At 34.5% G+C, this 21340-nt stretch overlaps 1 protein-coding gene across 1 annotated transcript in view; it reads right to left on the bottom strand.

Annotated features, from left to right (window-relative positions):
- Nucleotides 1–19306, bottom strand: part of LOC138706237 (retinol-binding protein pinta-like) — a 33818-nt gene extending 14512 nt beyond the window's left edge. Inside the window, exons 1-4 of the mRNA XM_069835285.1 lie at nt 19168–19306; nt 7977–8149; nt 3771–3930; nt 285–543 (exon numbers count right to left, since the gene is read on the bottom strand). Coding sequence (XP_069691386.1) covers nt 285–543; nt 3771–3930; nt 7977–8115 — 558 coding nt within the window. The 5' untranslated portion in view covers nt 8116–8149; nt 19168–19306. The remainder of the gene's footprint in view (nt 1–284; nt 544–3770; nt 3931–7976; nt 8150–19167) is intronic.
- Nucleotides 19307–21340: the final 2034 nt, after the last annotated feature.

Here is a 21340-nt window from a genome sequence, read left to right as displayed (position 1 = left end):
TTGAGATTTATCAACTCTTTTCTTTGATCGATATGAATGTTATGATAAAGCAAACGTCATAATAGCGCTGTTTTGGTGTTAGTATTGACCTAATCATCAAAGTTTAGACGACTTAGGTTTCATAAGCTGGTGGATAATAGAATATTGAGTGAGCATATGCAAATCCTGAGGCTGTAAGCAAGGAAGCGAAGAAAGCAACAATAATTTGGTCGAGCGCAAATTTTTCCGAATAAATACAAGGGACAATTTCTGGAAAGTTTTCCTTATCACATCACTAGTGGTACCTGAAAAAGTGTAGTGCCTCTCTTGATCAAGGAGGGCGTGAATTGCGTGAAGTGTGTCAGAGTACTGCGGGAGTGGTCCAAGACGATGACGGTGCCGCAGATGGTGGAGCGGTCGTCCTCCTCCAGCAGAACGTCGATGATCATTATGTTGATCCTGAACATGTCCACTAACTTGAACTTTTCCGGGTCGTTCAAGCCGTTTCTCATTAGGATCACGCGACGGCCCTGGTCGTCAGGGAGAGGCAGCGGCAGGATGGCACTGCGCATAGAGAAACACATCACTGTGTATTAGAGAGAGAACAAGAACAAGGAGAGAAGGAAAGAGATCAAGACAGAAGAAGTACAAGAGGGTTTTGGGTGGATGAACTGAACATAATGAGAGGGTCAAATCCAACAACATTTAGGCTTCCATTGTGTTATCTCCAGAGTTAAATTCTGACGTCAATGATGATGTCGGTTTCTAGGTTACTAAAAGCTGGAGAGAAATGTAACATTTTCTCCCTAGGGAGATAATGTAGTATTTATCTCCCTAATATAGGCCTACGTTCTATAGGGGAAGACTGGGTACATTGCAACATGGGGCTCAGTGTAACATCTTGAATTGAGCACCAATGAGTAAGTTTGTAAACCTGTTTCTATACGTGTTTTGGTCGGCAATCGTTACATTTTCAAAGCATCGTATATTGGATGCACTTCCTGGTCTACTGTCCATGTGGTAGAGTACTAGAGATTTTGTAGTAAGTAAAGTAAATTTTTGTGATTACACTGTATAGTCAATATTTTGTAAAATATAATTGATTTGTTCTCACCCTCTCTCTCTCTCTCTCTCTCTGCGTAAACTCGTCATATATGTGAATAATACTGTGTGTTGTATCAAAACTGTCTGCCTTTATTTGAGTTCATAACCTCAAAAGAAATGGAAAATTGTACCATGGGGCACAGTGTAACAAGTTACAATGGGGTTCAGTGTAACAGTGTTGCACTGTACCCCATTTTGAGATATAATTTATAAAAAAACTTATACACTGGTAGTTAATGCTGTTGAACGGCAGTGTGAATATTTTAGCGATGTATATTTGATAATATTATTTAAATTTATGATTTTCTTCATTACAAAGTGAAAAAATGGTTCGAAAAAGGGAAAGAAAAACGAACATTGGACTGTTTAGTGGAAGTGATATTAGAGCTACAGTTAACCTAGTTCTTTCTGGAATGAGCCTTTGTATGGCTGCAGCATTGAAAAATGTCAACTATGGTACTCTTTCTAAATAATCTCTTGACATTTGCAGAACGGTCTCGTCAGAGGCAGGCTAAAAGCCAAAGACACAGAAAAAGTTAGAAAAACACTGTTTTCCCGACAGGACGATTCAACAGACAGTGAAAAAGATTAGATCTGTATTCCTTTTCTCTTCCTTAGGTGTTGAAAACTGGGCGATAGATGATGAGGTTGAACAAAAATTGACGTCCACAGAAGAACCCGTGAAGGGGGATTTTGTTCTTGTTCAATTCACCGGCAAAACTAACGACTATTAGCCTATGTCGGTAAAATGGAGAAGGACAAGGACTTGGATGGAGATTTATGAAGTGTCATTTCTTCGAAGAGAAACCAGGCACACGACTAAGTTTGTGTATCCATTTCAACCAGATGTAGCTTCTGTGTCTGAACGGGATATAAAAATGGTTCTTCGACAATCAGTGCATTTGCAAAAACAAAACGCCAGACTGCATGACTGAAATTTTAAGTTAATCGTAGCAACTTTGATGTTAGTTAAAGTATTATTTCTTTCTTTGGTCGGTGTGATTATTTAATAACTCTAGTATTAAGAACTGATAAGGTGATATAAAATAATGTTATGAAGCCACAAATTATGAACCAGTTCTATTTGTAATGATTACTTGACGGCAAACTCACTCATTTTCCGATGTTACACTCTACCCCAGACCTTGTTACAGGGTACCCCATACTGGGGCACAGTGTAACAATGTACAACTTAATGAATATGTTAAAAATAAATATATTAATTGCATAATTGCAAGGTTTTTGTACACTGTAAACTACTGTCTAATAATGAAGGAATAATCATAACTTAGAACAAACTGTATCCCACCTCCCCCTATATGTTTTACAGCGATTAACCTTAATTTATAATATACTAATTACCTTAACCAACAAATGCATGTCGTCATCCGCTTTCGAAGATAAAGTTTGAACATCATCTCTGGACAATACTTCACATTTTTTTACACGATACCGAACTGAATATCTCTTTAACAATGGAATAAGTTTTCCATATTTACTCATATCAATGTTATAATTTACCATTAAACAGGATCTCAACATAGAATATTGTGCCCATATCGTAGAAGACATTCCTTCGCTCTTTCCGTGAAATACCAACAAGACATTTTCTGAATACATTTGTACATTCTTCAATAAATACCATTCTTTAAAACGAGTGTATGCTCCTTCATATAGGCCTAATCTTCTGGATTTTTTTCGGCACCAAACCAGAAACTATCAGCATACGTTATTCCTTTTCGCCCTTCAAAACTATCCATTTTACATTGCACATCGTCGTTTTTATTTTATTTTAGTGGGTTATTTAACGACGCTGTATCAACTACTAGGTTACTTAGCGTCGATGAGATTGGTGATAGCGAGATGATATTTGGCGAGATGAGGCCGAGGATTCGCCATAGATTACCTTGCATTCACATTACGGTTGGGGAAAATCTCTGAAAAAATCCAACCAGGTAATCAGCCCAAGCGGGGATCGAACCCGCGCCCGCGCCTTAACCGACTGAGCCACGCCGGTGGCTCACATCCTCGTTGTTCCTGCAATAACTCCTATGTGACATATTTATCGATTTTCAGAGTTTTGCTCTATTAAATAACTTAAATAGTGATACAGGAAATAATAAAATCTCCTATATGTAATTATAATTCTTTCTTTCGAAAATGTAAGAATTCACAATCTCCTATGCACCACTGCCATGGAGTGAATAAATGCGTTTTTTTCTTCCTACTGAAAATGTTTATATTTTGCACGTAGGAGGTTTTGCAGGAACAACGACAACATAAAAATCCCAACAATACAATCATTATAAACAGAAGAACGTTACTATGACATTTCCTTATCATCAGTGCATATGCCCTCAATAAAAATAGCACCAACAAACTTCAATAAAGGAAAATAAAATATAAAGCGACAATTTAGTCGCGGACTCGGGAAAAATAGTATATACACCACAGGATCGAAACACATTTTCCTCTAAATACATTCGTAGCACTCGGGATAAATCCCTCGGGCTCCAATTCTGTATCGCGCGGAAAATAATGCGTTTCTCGCCCTTAAAGTATAATGTACTATTAAATGAGGTTCCACGTGTCGTGTTGGAAAAATCCGAAATAACTTTTCTGTAATAATTATTCATGTCATAGTAAATGAAAGCATTCCTCCTGTATGCACTTGCAATTCTTTTCACCCCAGCTTGAGTAGTTCTTGGTTTTCCGGCAGCATTGGGTCTCGGCGTGTGTAGAACTCCGGCAAAGCCGTCTTCAATGTATAATACATGTCCAGCTTGGCCTTGGTCCGCTCCAGAGAGAACTTGCAGCCTCGAAGAAACATCGTGAGCCATTGCTTATCTGAAAAGATCATTTCATAGAGATAACTTCTTTGTTCGTGATTTTGTATTATCCGGAACATAACACTTGTTTAGAAAGGAATCCTTACATATCATTAAGTAATACATAATATTTCATGTAATTAATTTACAAATAATTCTTATAATTGCCCACATCTAACATCTTCCACACAAGTTAAATATTTAGGAATTATTATAGATCAGCATTTATGTTGGAATAAACAAATTGATTTATTTATTATTTAAATTTCAATATATAATCATTAATGCAATATGGTATGATAAATTGGGGTGGAGTAGCATCATCTGTACTTAATCCATTAATTTTATTACACTGAAGATTAATATAAATTTGTCTAACCAGAAATATAGATTACGCAACAAATTTAATTTATACAGATTTTAAAGTATTAACTACTGAAGGAATTTATAAATATAGTTTACTAACTTACTACCACAGAAATCAAGTAAAACATAAATATAAAAGACATGAATATCGTATTCGAAGACAAAAGTCTACTTTCCCATTAATTGAGCCTAAATGTCATATAAGTACAGCTCTTAAACATGGTGCTAGTTTCGGTCCAAGACTTTATAATAAAATTACAAACCATTTTCCAAATTTTAAATATTTAAAATTGAAGCTTTTAAAAAAGAAATTTATAAAATTATTCACGATATATAATAGTAACAAATGTATTTTTTCCTTCTGTTTCTGTCGATTATAATAATGTTTTTATTGAATGTCACTGGCTTCTGTCTGATTGTCAATTTATATTAGGGCCTAAATGTGTTTTTCTCTCTTTTTCTCTTTCTACCTTTTTTCGCTCTTGTGTGTTATTTATTGGTTTGAATTAATGTACTTAGGTACTGTATTTAGTAATCTGTCCTTGTAAATTTTATGTTATATTATTGGCTAAGACCACACCGTACACGAGCCTGGCTCTTACGGTAGGGGCTAGAAACATTTTTGTTTTATAAATTTAATTTGTACTCACTAGCTAGTTAAATAAATAAATTAAATATGACCAGTTAAATAAATAAATTAAATAAATAAACATAAAATGCTTTATGAATCAAATATGATTGATTACTGGATGAAATATCACTAACTAAATAGGTCTGCTGGTAATATATCAGAACACAACGGCTAACAAACTCTAGGCTTGCTATTTAAAATTATATAGCAAGCTGCCGTTGATCTTCCAAAACCTTCCTTCCCTCTTGTGCATCTGCAATTTTCAGATACCTACTGTCCGTCCGAGTGGTTATGTCGCATCTCGGTTTCCCCCACCCGTTTCTGCTGGCTCCTCTGTAAAGTCTAGTGGCTGGGGTGTTAGGTTATGGCCTGAAAAATATTTTCTGCTCGGAAATGGAAGTCTACGCAATATTATACAACTGTTTAAAATAATTTAAAGAAAAAGGCCCCGTAAAGTAAGTAAAGGCTGGTTCACAATAAACCGGGAACGGAAACGACAACGCGAACGAGAACGGAAATATTGTTAAAATAAATGTATTTAAATGTGAGCATTCACAATAGTTAATAGTGAATGCTGATATTTAAATACATTTATTTTAACAAAATTTCCGTTCTCGTTTTCGTTGTCGTTTCCGTTCCCGGTTTATTGTGAACCAGCCTTAACTGTCACATGATTTCCTCGTTCTGTCGACCCAGCGACATAATCACAGTAGTTACCATATGAAGAGTCCACTGCAAGAATGATGGATGTCATTTGGAATATATTTTGCAGGAGAAGCAATTGAAAGTTTGAAATGCTTAGCGCTCAAAGCTTAACTGTGATTTTTCGATCATTACTGGACAATGACTATCAGTGTCAATGCCATATAACTCTGTATGTATATTCTATATGTCTTAAGCTATGCATTGACAGTCTTGGTTCATTTTCGACAAGAAAGTGACATCCATCATTCTTGCAATGGACTCTTCATATTGTTTAGTGTTTTTTCTCTAATTTTTCTGTTCTTTCTTTCCCATTATTTTCCTAGTTGTTTCGTTTCATATAATATTTGGCCATCTCTGCGCCGGTAATCTCCGTCCAAACTAATTTAAATTTCTTGATATTAATTTTTCTCGAATACCTTCATTTCTAACATGTTTCAGTGCACAAGTTTTTGCAATTCTGCGGAAGTAATCCACTCCATGTTATGCAACAAAATAATATTATATATATATATATATATATATATATATATATATTACTTTTGCTTATTGAAGGCGTTATTATAGCATAGTTTTTATTTATAGTCCTAGTTTTATTGCATCTATTTATTTATAGTTAGAATTAAATTTAAGTTTATTTTTTATTGCTGTAATTATTGTAAATCTTATTAATATTTTAATGTTATTATTGTATATTATATAATACTGCCACTGGGTGTATACCCAATTGTAGTGTTAATACTTACATACATACATACATACATACATACATTTTACGTCGCTGTATCAACTACGAGGTTATTTAGCGTCGATGGAATTGGTGATAGTGAGATGATATTTGGCGAGATGAGGCCGAGGATTCACCATAGATTACCTGACATTTGCCTTACGGTTGGGAAAAACCTCAGAAAAAACCCAACCAGGTAATCAGCCGAAGCGGGATTCGAATCCGCACATGAGTGCAACTCTTGATCGACGGGCAAGCGCTTTAATCGACTGACCTATACTGGTGACCCCACAAAATGATATTAATAAGGACACATCCAATATCACCTCTCCAATGTCTCCCGTTTTTCTGGAATACTCATTCCAAAATTGAACTAAAAATTCTACATTTCTCAAAACCCGTTCACAAAAGGCTACAATAAATTTAATCTTTTTTGTTTAGCTCACTGCTGTGATTCATCTCTCAAAACGACCCTATTTAATCCCTTTCTACTCTAGATAATTTGTTCATATAACACTAAATGAACATCTGTTTCTGGGTGGATCATAGGGTAATATGTTATAAATTGATCTGTGGCTTGATAGACTATTTGACAGCATACGTTTGCTTTCCGTTCGACGATTTGATTACATCCGTTTTTCTTCCGTCCGTTAGTTCTTTCTTTCTTTGTAATGATTTATCTCGCCCTTCACTGTTCTCAAACAATAAAAAAAAACAAACACACAGCAGCAGCGTGCACTACATTCTGCACAAATGAGTAATTCTTTCAGTCGCTCACAACAGACTGAGGTGAACCACAATCATGTAACGCCCGACAACAGTAACAATTCAATTTTTCTACCTCTTCGAAGGATAAATCTTCATTTTTATATTTTCATTTCTTACAATATTCTGGTCACGAGACATAATCATATACTTTGCCTTTTCGGAGTTTACTTTCAAACCTGTGCTTTACTAACTTCAAGTAAAATTTCCGCGTTTCCCCTAATCGTTTGTGGATTTTCTGCTAACATATTCACATCATCCGCATAGACAAGAAGCTGATGTAAGCCGTTCAATTCCAAACCCTCTCTGTTATCCTGAACTTTCCCAATGGCATATTCTACAGCGAAGTTAAAAAATAAAGGTGATAGTGCATCTCCTTGATTTAGCCCGCAATGAATTGGAAAAGCATCAGATATAAATTGGCCTATACGTACTCTGCTATACATTTCACTGAGACACATTTTAATTAATCGAACTAGTTTCTTGAGAATACAAAATTCAATAAGAATGTTATATAAAACTTCTCTCTTAAGATTATCTCTGGTATACTGATAAGTAATAATTGACGTTCCACTCGAATATCGAAATTATAAAAGTAGAAGATATCAGCTGATTACAGCATTAAGATATATGGATCATATGCGGAGACTAAGAGGAAGGCAGAAAATAGGGAAGATTAGAGAAAGCTGGGTTTAAGTTAAAGACCTGCCACCTTGGAGAATACTATGTATGCATATATTGCATGAAAAGTAGTAAAGTGTTGTAAAGCGTTTATGAAGAAGGAGTGTTTGGCCTGATTTGGGATCTTTGTCCGAAAGATTTGAATGCTTTTAATTTGGATTATTGAAGTCTTAATGCAACATTTTAAGTGTACCTTGTCTGGAAGAGATGTGAGGTTGTTTGGCCAGCCAATCTTTGAGGTGCTTGATGTCCTGTTCCGCTCTGGAAGGGTCCTCATTCAGTTCCCGTCGTGCAATTTCTTCAAGTTCCGGGCTCAACGGTCGAACTGCCATCGTGTATGCTACTAAAATTAGTTTTCCTTAGTACCTAAAAGCGAAAAAGAAGCCCATAAAAATTTTAATGCCACATAATAATAGCAGTGAGCGAGACAGCTCAGTGGTAAAACACTAATCTCGTATTCTGGTATTCCTGGGTTCAAACCCCCGGGTCAGTCAACAACTTGACTGTGTTTTTTCCTGGTTTTCCTAGTCGCTAAGGAAAATGTCGGGTTGATCATTTTTCTACTACAAAAACCAGGAATTTAATTAGTTATAAAAATAATAAAACAGAAAAAGGTAAGGATCAGAAAGGCGACTATGCAGCTGGTTCCATCTATCGCTACACTTTATAAACAGATGCTAAAAGGAAGATGACTACGCAACTAAGACCTCCTGTTTGCGAGAAAGTCTACTGAACACTACATTAAGGTATTAAGTGCTGCTCCAAAAGATGACGCTAAATGATCTTAGTGTTAAAATAATAATAAAGATGTAGAATTTAAATTTGTTCTTGATTCACAACACTTCTATCACATGTATATCAAACATGAAAAAAAAAATGAAACTTGTGACAATGAAGTTGTGTTAATGATGCATTGTGTTGAATATTAAATTTTGAATAGATACAGACTTAGACAAATTATTAGCAAAACTGACGATTTTTATGGTAAGCACTATAATTTTACAAAATCTGACTTTTTAATTTGGACTGCAGTTGACATATTTATCATTACAGTACTCAGAAATATGTGAAAATGTCAACTGAAGTCAAAATTAAAAAGTCAAATTTTCTAAAATTATACTATAAAATTGTCAGTTTTGCTAATAATTCGTCCACGTATGTACTGTACTATAGTTGCTAATTTCGGCATGGTATCCTCCATTCTCAAACAGTCTATTGACATTTTAAACCTTGTTGTTTCGGCGTCTTGTTGCTTGATATAATTTTGAAAGGGGAACGTGTGGCAGTAATGGGGTTGTGTTTGTAATATGTAGTATAGTGTTCAACAGGGTATTAGTTTTGAAATTCAGTTGAGTGTTGATGATGTCTTTGTTTGTTTTGGTGTTTATATATGTTCTAGTATGTTTAAATTTATTTTGTTGGTTCAATATGTAAAATTGTCACATCTGTTTCTATATTCTTGTAGTTTTAGTTTAAATAGGTGATATATACTGCATATGTTGATGTAATTTGTGATTTGATTATGGCTGTGATGTGTTGTATCGTATTTGAAATGATCTACCAGTTTGTCCGATGTAAAAATCGTTACAACTATTGCATGTTAATAATTTTGTAAACACCTATCAGGTTGTAATTTTGTCCTCACCATGTTTGTATGTTGAGATGTTTCTGTAGTGTGTTTCGCGTTCTGTATGCAATGTTGTATTTTATTTTTCTGAATTACGGTGCAATTTTATACGCGTTTTTCTTTTCATATGTTAGTGTGATGTACTTGCTGCCTTATGTTTGTGTTGTAGGCCTATTTGTTTCTTGTGATTATGTTTTACCCTTTTTGAATTATGTTTTGTGATTATATTGTCTATTGTGTTGGGATTTTATCCGTTTTCTTATGCTATATACTGTATTTGATTGTGTGTACTTTTTCTTTTTAGTCTTGTTGATTGATTGGTATGCTTAGTCTGTGCACCATGGATCGAAATGCTGCATTTTTGTGTTGTGTTGGGTGATTAGGGGTGTTATGTATATGTGTTACTGTTGTTCGTTTCCTATACATTTTTAATTTATGTCTGTCATCTACGTTGTTATTGTGATGTGTAAGGAATTTATGGATTTGGATAAAGAATTATTATTATTATTATTATTATTATTATTATTATTATTATTATCATCATCATTATACTCATCATCATTATAATATCTCAACTGTCTAACATCATTTCAAGTAACTTATCAAAGTTAAATTTATATAGAGTTCATACTTTTGAGAAACCAAGAAACAAATTAATATTTGAATCAGACGCTCAGTAAACGAATAGCTGAAAAACTACATTCCATGTATTTAAAGAAAAGCGACATATTTTATAATCTAAGCTTTGTAAATAACCATAATTTCTGAGATGTGCAGAAAAACGTCACATACCAGAATATGACGCTATCGAATGTCGCATTTCAAAATAAAATTATAGAATGACGAAAAAAATGATTCGTGATAAATGTATGATTTTAAACCAGATAATATGACGAAATATGGCACAAATGAAGTAGTATATTTGCCTTTTAAAGAAAGATGCCGCAATGGGCTACTAAGTTGAGCAACGCGGCAGACTTATTTTAATATTATGAATGTGAATAGAGAGAAGAAAATAAAAACACGTAAAGAAATAGAGTAACCTATGTCAAAATCAGTTAACTAAGCAAATATAAATAAGGGAAAACAATATATAAAAGGTACCTAAGAGTGTAAAGAATAAATTTACCTGAATTTTAAACTGGAAGTTAAAATAAAATAAGCTTATAGGCAATAATGAAGCGAAAATCATAGTTCCATAAGCCATCACGTAGGAAAGTAAGCAAATAAATGAATACACAAATAAATAAATGAATAAATAAATAAATAAATAAATAAATAAATAAATAAGTAAATAAATAAACATAAATGTAGTAATAATGAGAGAGCAAATAATAAATATCACTTGAATTTTATTTAAACAAGAAGAGCTATGTATTTTTTTCCTTGGTAATTATAACAGAAACGCAGAGAAAACTTCTAAAATGACTCTATGAGATTACAGTTCGCCCAATGTTAATAACATGTGATAACAGTAATTTATCAAGTTAATGAGATGAATTGGTGTTACAACAAAACACTTAATCGTTTTTTTGGCTCCCGTTATGTTTATCTTGCAATTTTATCTCTGGCAGATACTCGATATGCACTAAGCAAACATTTGATTAACTGTCCAAAGAGAATATGTGAAAGTCCATTCCACTTCTTTTAATCTGATCTCTCCCATTCTAATGAAATGTAACAGATTTTGTTTCTGATGGTCAATATTTGTGATTCAGTTATTTCTCCTATTTCTATTTACAATTTATTTTGAAAACCGACTTTATAAATATAAATTAATTGTATGAAAACTTGTATTTTCTTTAATCTTCTTCTCTAATTACTTACTCTTGCTTTTGTTCAATATTGTAATAAATTTCTTGTTCCCTCGCTTTGCATTTCCCTCCCTCCTATATTTTCTCATTTTCCTATTTCTCTCTTTGCTCTAATTTCTTCCTCTAACCCGGCTATTCCTTTCCTCGACTCTTTATCGTCACTCTCTATTCCATTTTCCTGTCCTGTACTCTCCACTTTGATCTCTACTCTATCCAACCTCCTTTGTTCTTCCTTCTCATCTCTTTCCTCCTCCACTTTGACCTTCTTTTTTCTCCAGCTACCATTTCTCCTCTTTCTTTTCATCCATTCCCCGCTTTTCTCTCAAATTTTGTCTCTTCTCTCATACTTCCCCGCTTTTCTCCTATTTTCCACTCTTTTATTTCCTGGCACTCTCTTTTCTTCTCCCTTTCTCTCATGCTTTCCTTTCTCCGCTGTTCACTTTCTTCTTTCTCTCTCTTCGTTCCTTTTCTTCCATCTTCTTCTCCCTTACTTCATTTCCTCCATTCTCGTCTCTCTTCTCCATTTCACTATTTCTCCCTCCTTCTTCCCTTTCTCTCTATTTCCTTTTCCACTAACATTTTCTCTTAGTTCTTCTTAGCTAACATTTTGTCTCTTTTTCTCTGTTTTTTCTAATCTCCTCTCCCTCCTCTTGTTCCTCTTTTCTATTATTCCTTTGTTTTCTTCAACTCTTCCTCTGTTCCTCTCATTTCTCCTCACTACCCATAATTTCTTTACTTCCCCCATGTTCCTTTTTTCTTTCATTCATCTTCTTTTCCTCTCTCCTTCTCGTTTTTCTTTTTTATCTCTTCTCTGCTCCAATCTTTTCTCTCCCCTCTTTTCCTTTCCTCTTCCCTTCTCTCTCTTCTGCTCTCCTCTCCTGTCAAATCCTCAACCGTGTTTTTATTTCGTTTCTCTCCTGTGCACAGTTTAAAGTTTGTCAGAGATTTGCACGCGATTTCTGGCATACTGCTCTTAACCCTTTCTAGCACAATTTAATTTTTTATGTTTTTCATGTCATGGATCATAATAAAACTTCGATGAATTTTTTTCAACATTTTAACTCTGCACACAATTTCAAAACACAGACGGCACCTCTATGTATACTCAAGCGGTTGTTCCTTGGTGGAATATCTTTTCCATAAAATTTAGAAACAGAGAAAATAAATTGGTGGTTTATCTATGCTGGAAAGGGTTAACAGTGAGCTACACAAAAGGTTAATAGGCTATATGATATAATTGTAATAGAAGAATAGAAAAATTGGTAGGAAAATTAAAATTTCACAATACTATAATATTGTACAACATATAAAATATGGACATTGCGATAGTTCTTTTCTTTACAGTCCGACGCGAGTGTGTGAGAAATGAAGTTTTGCCAATTTAAGGGTTAACAGTAGGCTAATGGGATAGGGCTTCTATTAAAGAAAAAATTGAATTAAATATAAATATTCATTCATTAGGAAGCCGATTATTAAACCCTGATTGGGACGGCTGTCAAATATCTATTTACTGCTTGATATCCTTCAGAAGTTTCCGGAAAATTAAGAGATGATTTATTGGCAACAGCGAATAGGGTGTTGGCACTTGTAACAAAGAGTATAGATTTTATGTTTGGTATTTCTCGTCCTGCATAGATATCTGCACCAATATTTTTAGTGATTTTTTAGTTTTATATAGTTACTTTTGTTTGCAGAATTTTTCTTTAGTAACATGGCTGGTAGGTGCAAGACTTCTTACCTACAGAACATGGTGATAGGTGTAGGCCTACATGTGACACACAGACATGATGTCCAGTTTTTAATGTCCAAAAATCTAATCCCCACTTTTCTTATGTTCATTACTTAAAAGTCCACTAAATTATGACCGTAATTAATTATATCTCCACTTTATTTTAGTACAAAAACACAAATTTTATGCCCATTTTTTTACGTTCACTACATGGATGTCCAATACATTGTGTCCATCTCAAATGTTTACGTCCACTTCACACAGTCAATTAGCTACTTGTCTTCTTCTGATTCTTTATAGTCACACAGCTTCAAACGATAGCTAATACCTTTAAAGTATGATTTCACCAACTTCCTTGTAGCAGTTGTAATTCGAAACAATCTGTTCCACTGTCTTGAATTTATCAGGTATAATCGTTAATGAATGTTGCAATTTTCAATCCCCGCCAAGCAATTGAATTTATAATTATGTCAGTATTCTTTCGATACTAGTTAATGAATTCCATGAATTTTCAAATCGATGTGTGATGTGTGACGATGTACTTTTGGAAACGATTGTGCCATCCCTCAACTACGTTAATTCTTGTTCGATGTTGTCCTGTTGTGTCCAGACGGGAATCTTGCTGGCATTCCTCTTCTTCCTCGAGCGGGTGTTCCTTTTATACAGAGTGGAAGTAAAATAAGTTTGCAGATTGAAAGAGACGATAAGGTACACGTAAATAAATAGACAACCTTTATTACGGTTTGTGATTAAATGCACGGTTAATTAGAAAATTAAGTTTGAAGTTTCAGCAGTTCGGCAATATCATCACTAAAAACACTACTCGTATACAGATGTAAGAGGTCAACGAACTCGGTGAGTCTCCCTACAAAAGCTGGCAAGACGTTGCCACGCTTTCGCTTCGTGTGATGGTTTGAAATTAAGGGTTTCTAAAATTAAATTTACAAGAAAACCGTGCATGCTATTGAAATACGCCAGAGGGATAAATTATTTTGTATTAGATTTCCTATCGATATGGACAAAAGTGACGATCGTACTGGGAATAGTTACTGAATAAGAGATTGTTAAACATTTGAGATAAAAACATTTTGTTTCTGAAAGAAAACAATCAACTTTCCACCAATATGATATTATAGTTTTTTGTTACATACAACATGAGCTATTCGCTCTGGAAATCTGCAAGACTAAATTAACTTCCACTCTGTATAAGTTCTTTCTATGTACAGGGACATCATTTTAGTTTTACTAACATTTTTTAATATTAACCTGGCTATACCTTTAGAGAACCGGAAACACCGTTCGCTACCCCCTTCCATGACTGGAGTTCGATGATACTGGCGTAAAACACAAACAAATCACTTTACTAGGTATAGGAGGGAAGAAAAGTACTTCATCCATTTACTTAAACTAGGAAATATCGCGATTTTGAGTTCGTTAATTTTCATTAGGTTTTTGTTCAATCAGAATGCAGCACTGTATTAAGAATAAGTGTTTTTACTCACGAACTGAGTTCCCCATCTGAACGTATTCATTAAGCAGTGTATATTATACTGTCTACAGCACATTAGCGTACAATATAGAGAAAGAAGTTAAATTGAAAAGTAATCATAATATGGATATTTAAACACATTTTTGAAAATGGTGGCCGTTCATTTCGATACAGGCTTCAGTTATTTTGTGCATATTATCGCACTATAGACTATTGCATCTAATTCCAATTGCCAGTTTCGTCCTTAGTACTAGTAACTCATGTTGAAATAATTCTGTACTTCTCTATAAAATAGTACCTTATGTACTGTAAATTCAATCTTCACTTCTGCAATTCCGCACAGATAAAATTACTCAGACATGCTATCTACTGTCCGTTCAAGTGATTATGCCGCAGGATCGTAGAAAGGAGGTAAATCACGTGACAATTACTCAACGAGGCTCTTTTATTTAAGTTATTTTAAATAGTTGTATAATATTACGTAAACGTCCAATTCCTAAGAGAAATTATTGTTTTCAGAAAAGAGCTAAGACAGCCCTGCTTTTACAGAGGGGCGAACAGAAGCAGGTGGAGGAAATAGGGATGCGACGTAGGCAAACGGACAGTACCTGTGCGAAAATATGATTCAATATTGAAAGCTCTTTCGTTACTGGAAAACGCGAACATATTTCTGGAACGTACTATACTCACTAACTCAGTGCTGTTTACTATATGCGGTCTTGGATCTGTGTGTAGAGGACAGTTGGAACTTAATTAGTAGAAGGGGTGGGAGTGAAGTACATTAAAAAATTCAGGTACAATAAAAATTGAAGTAAAAATAAAATGATGTCCCTGTATAACGCTAAATCCATCACTTTAGACTGAATATTATCTGTAAGACTATCAAGAACAATCTGAATATTTGCCAATGACAGAAAAAGGAGTTGATAATTTTCGAATTTAATATTTTATAAGCGGGTCTTGTCGATCACTAGTCTGAATAAACAATGAAATAGAAAGCTAAGAATAACTTTAATAATGATGCATACGCTGTGTTTGTACAATTCTGTTTGGTGAAGTGCCCAAATAAATAAATACACACTTAGACCTATCCATTGCAAATTTTACAAGTAGACATGTATGAAAAGTAGACAATAAAAATGGACTTAAATGAAAATGGATATAAATGTGTGTAGAAATAGGCCACATAGACCTAAAAATGTGGATATAAATAAAAGTGAATAAAAATAAAAGGGGACATAAATGTATGTGGACATTGGTGACATGAATATGGTATCGATGGGCGTATCTTCCTGGAAGCGTACATGTACTCAGCCATTCTAATCGCAATATGATTGAGAAATCAGTGTATTTGGCGTTATCATTGAGGTGAATCATGCTGTTAAGATAAATCTAGCTAAAGAAACTGCAACCGATGTCAGCTGTGGCAGTTATATTGCTGGATGTGTGTTTAATATTCCCAATGTGAATAATTTCATTTTTAAGTCTTTAAATGAACTTTTCGGAGACCAGAACGCTGTTGGCATTCGAAAAAGTGGCTGATATCAGCTCATGCAAAAACGACACAGATAATTACACAACACAGATACATAATTAATACCAAATTAAAATGAATCGGAATGGGACGGAAAGGTTTCTGAAATTTAAGAACCGGAGCACAGTTCCTGTCCATTTCGAGTCCTGAATTTAACATGATCATATGTTTAAAGTGAATTCCCAAAACCATAGTGTCAACTTTACATTTATAGCACTTCAAATAGTTATTGCACCTAGCTTTGTGTCCATAAAATTGCCACTACATTACGGTCATAACTAGACATCGGATGTTTAGGAAAATGCCTGTGTTTATTTGAATGTTCATATTTAAAAAGCATTTAGTAAATGTGCACGAATTATGAGAAATGAAGCATTCTGATGAAGTTTGATCTTGCCTTTTTTGCTTTAATATATACTTTTTTGCCCTTATTTGCTTTTATATGTACTTTTTTGCCTTTTTCTTTATATGACTACCAACTCAACAATACTGCATTTATTTCTGCGTTCGAAACTAGGGAGATTTCAGTTCTTATACTTACTTACTTACTTACTTACTTACTTACTTACTTACTTACTTACTGGCTTTGAAGGAACCCGGAGGTTCATTGCCGCCCTCACATAAGCCCGCCATTGGTCCCTATCCTGAGCAAGATTAATCCATTCTCTATCATCATATTCCACCTCCCTCAAATCCATTTTAATTCATTCTTATAGTATCCATAAATATGGGACACACTGTTGCAATGCAGCGTTGTAGTTTTGCTTACTTCGGAATCGACCTTGTCCTTCTGACTCTAGCACTGTGTTGAGAACACGAAGTACGCATTCAGACTAGGATTGTCTTTGTGAGGGTACTGTTGTGTGGTGAAAAATGCCAAAATTGAAAACATCGAAAGCTTCTTTATGTCGTCAGTGGGTAGCAGAAATTCCTGCCTTCACTACTAATGGAACGATTATTATGTAGCCAGGATGGCAATGTTTAAGTGTGCTCCAGTCACACCAGTAGCGTTGAAAGATCTTTTTAGCATAAAAACTGATTTTGTTCAATAAACGTGACAAAAGTTTGTGTGTTAATCTTGAAAAGTAGCTTGTTTATTGTAACTCAAATTATGGACGTGAAGTCGTAGATGAATAAGTACAAGTGAAACAAGTCCATAGTACAGAGAAACTACTTTTCCAGTGCACGTTGTTAAGTTACTTACGATCTTATGATGTTTACTGTATGAATTACGAGTGATTCAATATAATTTAAAGCCTTTTAGTGTCCTATTTTTGTTGTTTTAGAGCCTTTTTAGGCGCTTAAAATACCATTTTTAGTGCCTTAACTTCCGATGCCTACTCATAACCTTATAACTAGACTTCGTTGAATTGCCACACGCAGCATGCAATCAGGTTGCCGATGTGGGGTAGTATAGAGGAGGCGAGCGACCGCCCGGTCTCGTAGTATAAGCAGTTCATATGAAGAGTTATGACCGGTCCAAATAGATAGAGCAGCTACAGCTAATGTATACCTATGTAAGCACTTGTTTTTGCATTACTGTGGTTGTTCAGTGCAGACAAGAATTCAATCAAACATACTACAATGAGAGTGTTGCTGTTCCAAACAATTGCCCCTGGAATACCCTTACCCCCGCAGCCAGTTTTGACCCGTTGGAAAACGTGGTTGGATGCTGTTAATTATTATGCAGAACATTACGGCAAAATAATGGAGGTAATTGATGCATTGGATAGCACAGACAGTTCCGCTGTTGCAGCAGTAAAATCATTGCATTCTGAACAGGTATTGGAAGATATTCTGTTCATTGATTCTAATTTTAAAATCTTGTCCAAAAGCATCAGCCTGTTAGAATCGTCTAAACTACAACTCTCAGAAGCCTTTAATATAGTGTATGAAGTATCACAAACCGTTACCCAAAATAACAATTCACTAATTTCAGAAAAAGTAAAATGTAAGTTGAGAAACGTTACTGCTAAAAATTCTGCCTATTCACAACTTCATATTATAAATGATGTACTATCAGGTCACGACAAGATGTCTGAAGTTGGTGTACTAAAAAGTAGTAACTTCCCGTTCTTCAAATATGCACCTATTACATCGTGTGATGTTGAACGTACATTTTCCCAATATAAAAACTGTTTGAGTGACCATCGGAGGAGGTTCACTTTGCAGTCACTCTAAATGTACGTAACTCTTCACTGCAATGCACATATTCAAGGATGATGTGAGTATCTTACATTAAATTTTAAGAATTAATATATCTAACTGTAAAATAATTGTGTATTTACATGTTTAGACATTTCCTACTTTAATGATCATTCATTATATTTCTTGAATGCAGGATACATGTTTTATTGTAACCGGAGTATACTGCTCAGTGTTTATAACAGAGGCATACTCCATCCGTTGCACGTCTCCTTCTCATACAGTCTATACCGCGTGCCTAGTAAACCTTACGATTCTCGTGGCAATTCCACGAAGTCTACTTATAACAATTGAAGAGTCCACTACAAGAATGATGGATGTCATTTGGAATACATTTTGCAGGAGAAGCAATTGAAAGTTTGAAATGCTTAGCGCTCAAAGCTTAACTGTGATTTTCCGATCATTACTGGACAATGACTATCAGTGTTAATGCCATATAACTCTCTATGTACATCCTATATGTCTTAAGTTATGCATTGACAGTCTTGGTTCATTTTCGACAAGAAAGTGACATCCATCATTCTTGCAGTGGACTCTTCAATTATGAGGCCTATAGTACAATTACTCAATTACATTTTTAACATTTAAGCCTTTTCTTTGTGTAACGCATGGTAAATAGTATATGTTTCTATGACATATTAGGATACTTGTGTTTATAAAGTCAGTTTTGAATTATCGCCACCTTCATCCTTGTTTTCCTAATCAACTTCGGATTCTATGTCGTCAAACGAGAAATACTTCCTGGTTTTGATTTGGTAAGAGGACTATTTCTACGGTGTTCGCTTACAACTAACTCAACACATTTTCTCGTAAAAAAACTTGTATATTAATTACTTCTTAAAATATGTAACTGGAAATTTATATGAAAGCATTTTAGTATGTGTTTATAATAGGCCTATGCATACTAGTTTTTGTTTTACCCATACCCGGCGCTCGAGTTGCATCACGGTAATGACAGTTTGACAGCGCTAACAGTCTGCACTTACCTGGTTTTAATGATGCCGTCACAGTGGAGATGAGCCACCGCAACAGCCTTCCAGATAGAACAGCGCGCTATCTTATCTGTGAATTAACATCAGACATGTGACGATTGTGGAGCCTACCGTGCATTCACGATAACCACGATTTGATATCTGACAGCTGCATGACCTCTCTTCAGTCGGTTTCTTTACTGTCAATGCTTTTCAGTCTCTAACGACGAAGTTATTTTCTGTAGGACAAAGTATCACCAAGTGTAGCGGATTTCTCGAGAAAGAAAATGTACATGGCTCTATTTTTGTTAGAACGCTTAGCGGAAGGTTGGCTTGACTTCTCGAGGGCTGATGCCGGAGCGGGTTCTTACATTTGGACTTCCTCTAACCCATTATGCAACCCATAACATATGCGATGATTTTCAAAGTCCGACAGATGGGTCTGATGGCATTTGTGAACCCGACGCTCACAGGTGGGCCATCCTACCACAGGCCTGAAGAGACAGGTGCCATTCCGAGGCAATTACCTTAAATGCCTCAGGGCCTGGAGTCCCGGAGTCAGCATCAGAAACTCGTTCTACCCGAAAGACTTAAGCCAAGTCTATTTTTAATTATTGCAGATGATAGACGAAATTGAGGGAGGAGGAAGAATGTTGGTGAAATGATAGAGGGAAAACAATATATTCTTCGCAATTTTCAATATAAAATAATTTACCCATACATATAAGAATAACAAACAAAATACGTAATATTATGTAGTATCTATCCTTGTTGCAATATTAATAGTTTATATTTTCAGTTTATCAAAAATATACCCTTCTATGTTCAGAAAAATAATATCTGTACCCTGAAAATGTTTGTTCTGCGACACAAGACGCAATTGGAGCAAATCTGAAATATGGCACACTATTCCTTACTGCATCACCAAGTGAACAACAAGTTTGTGAATATAATAGTGCATTTCGTATATGGTACATCACATTAAACCTATAATTTGTTTCAAGAACACTTTTCATTTTTTGGTTTAATGACTACTGGAACTTCTGCGGATTGGTGTATATATTAAAAAAAAATTCTTCCACAGCTCGCGGCATCAGTCATTTCTATATTAAATTCAATTCAATTCAATTCAATTCAATTCAATTCAATTCAGTCCAATTCAATTCAATTTCTATATTTCAGGACTTCAGCAGATTGACGGCTGCAGGCAATTGTTTGAAGGATATTCAAACATATCAACATCATACATAGATCGAGAAAGCTAAACATTATATCTATTCTGAGTCAAATTTTGAAGTAGAATGTTTCTCTTGATTGCTGTATCTCCCATGCAGAGAAAAGTATTCCATATAAATATTTCGTAGCACACCGTCCCTAAAAATAATATTCCTTCTTTACATTATGTATACACATTACATAATTTCCACGTAATATGTATCTCCCCAGTTGAGGCGAATAAATTCAAAATTCAAATTCAAATTTATTCGCAATTAACATTTGAAATGATACATATGAATATATACCCGAAATGAGCATATCCTCATGCTCGGGTACAGTCCAGTAGTCTACATAAATTTTAAAGAGATCAATAATAATGTTTATGATAGAAATAATAGTAACAATAACAATAATAATAATAATAATAATAATAATAATAATAATAATAATAATAATAAATAATAATAGAATATCCGTGACGGAGATGATACAAAGATAGTAATACAAATTAATTCATTAATAATAATAATAATAATAATAATAATAATAATAATAATAAAACAAAAATATTTACAATAATAAAATAAATACTAACACGGATAAAATAAAATATAAAACCACTAGCGAGAGTTAACACAACTTAAATAAGCATATAATAACCAGGAAAAAACAAATGAACTCGAAAATCAACAGAAAAGTTCGATATATCGCAGACGACAGCAACCGCCATATTGACATTGTGTTATGCATTATTGGTAGTAGGGGGGAGCTGAAGGTATACGTAACTGCCGTTCTCTTCGAATCTTCTCGTACAATCATGGGAAGTTAATTCTGAAAAACGAAATATCTACGAGTCAAAATGTTCATTATTACCAGGATAAATACAAATAATACTGAAATATATTAATCAAGTTTCAGTTATAGATCTCCCCTTTTGTGCAACAGATATAATATCAAAATATTTTATGAA

The sequence above is a fragment of the Periplaneta americana genome, chromosome 9 (assembly GCF_040183065.1).
Source record: "Periplaneta americana isolate PAMFEO1 chromosome 9, P.americana_PAMFEO1_priV1, whole genome shotgun sequence".
Taxonomy (NCBI): Eukaryota; Metazoa; Arthropoda; class Insecta; order Blattodea; family Blattidae; genus Periplaneta; species Periplaneta americana.
Note: the sequence above shows the minus strand (reverse complement) of the source record. Positions and strands in the feature narration are given on the sequence as shown.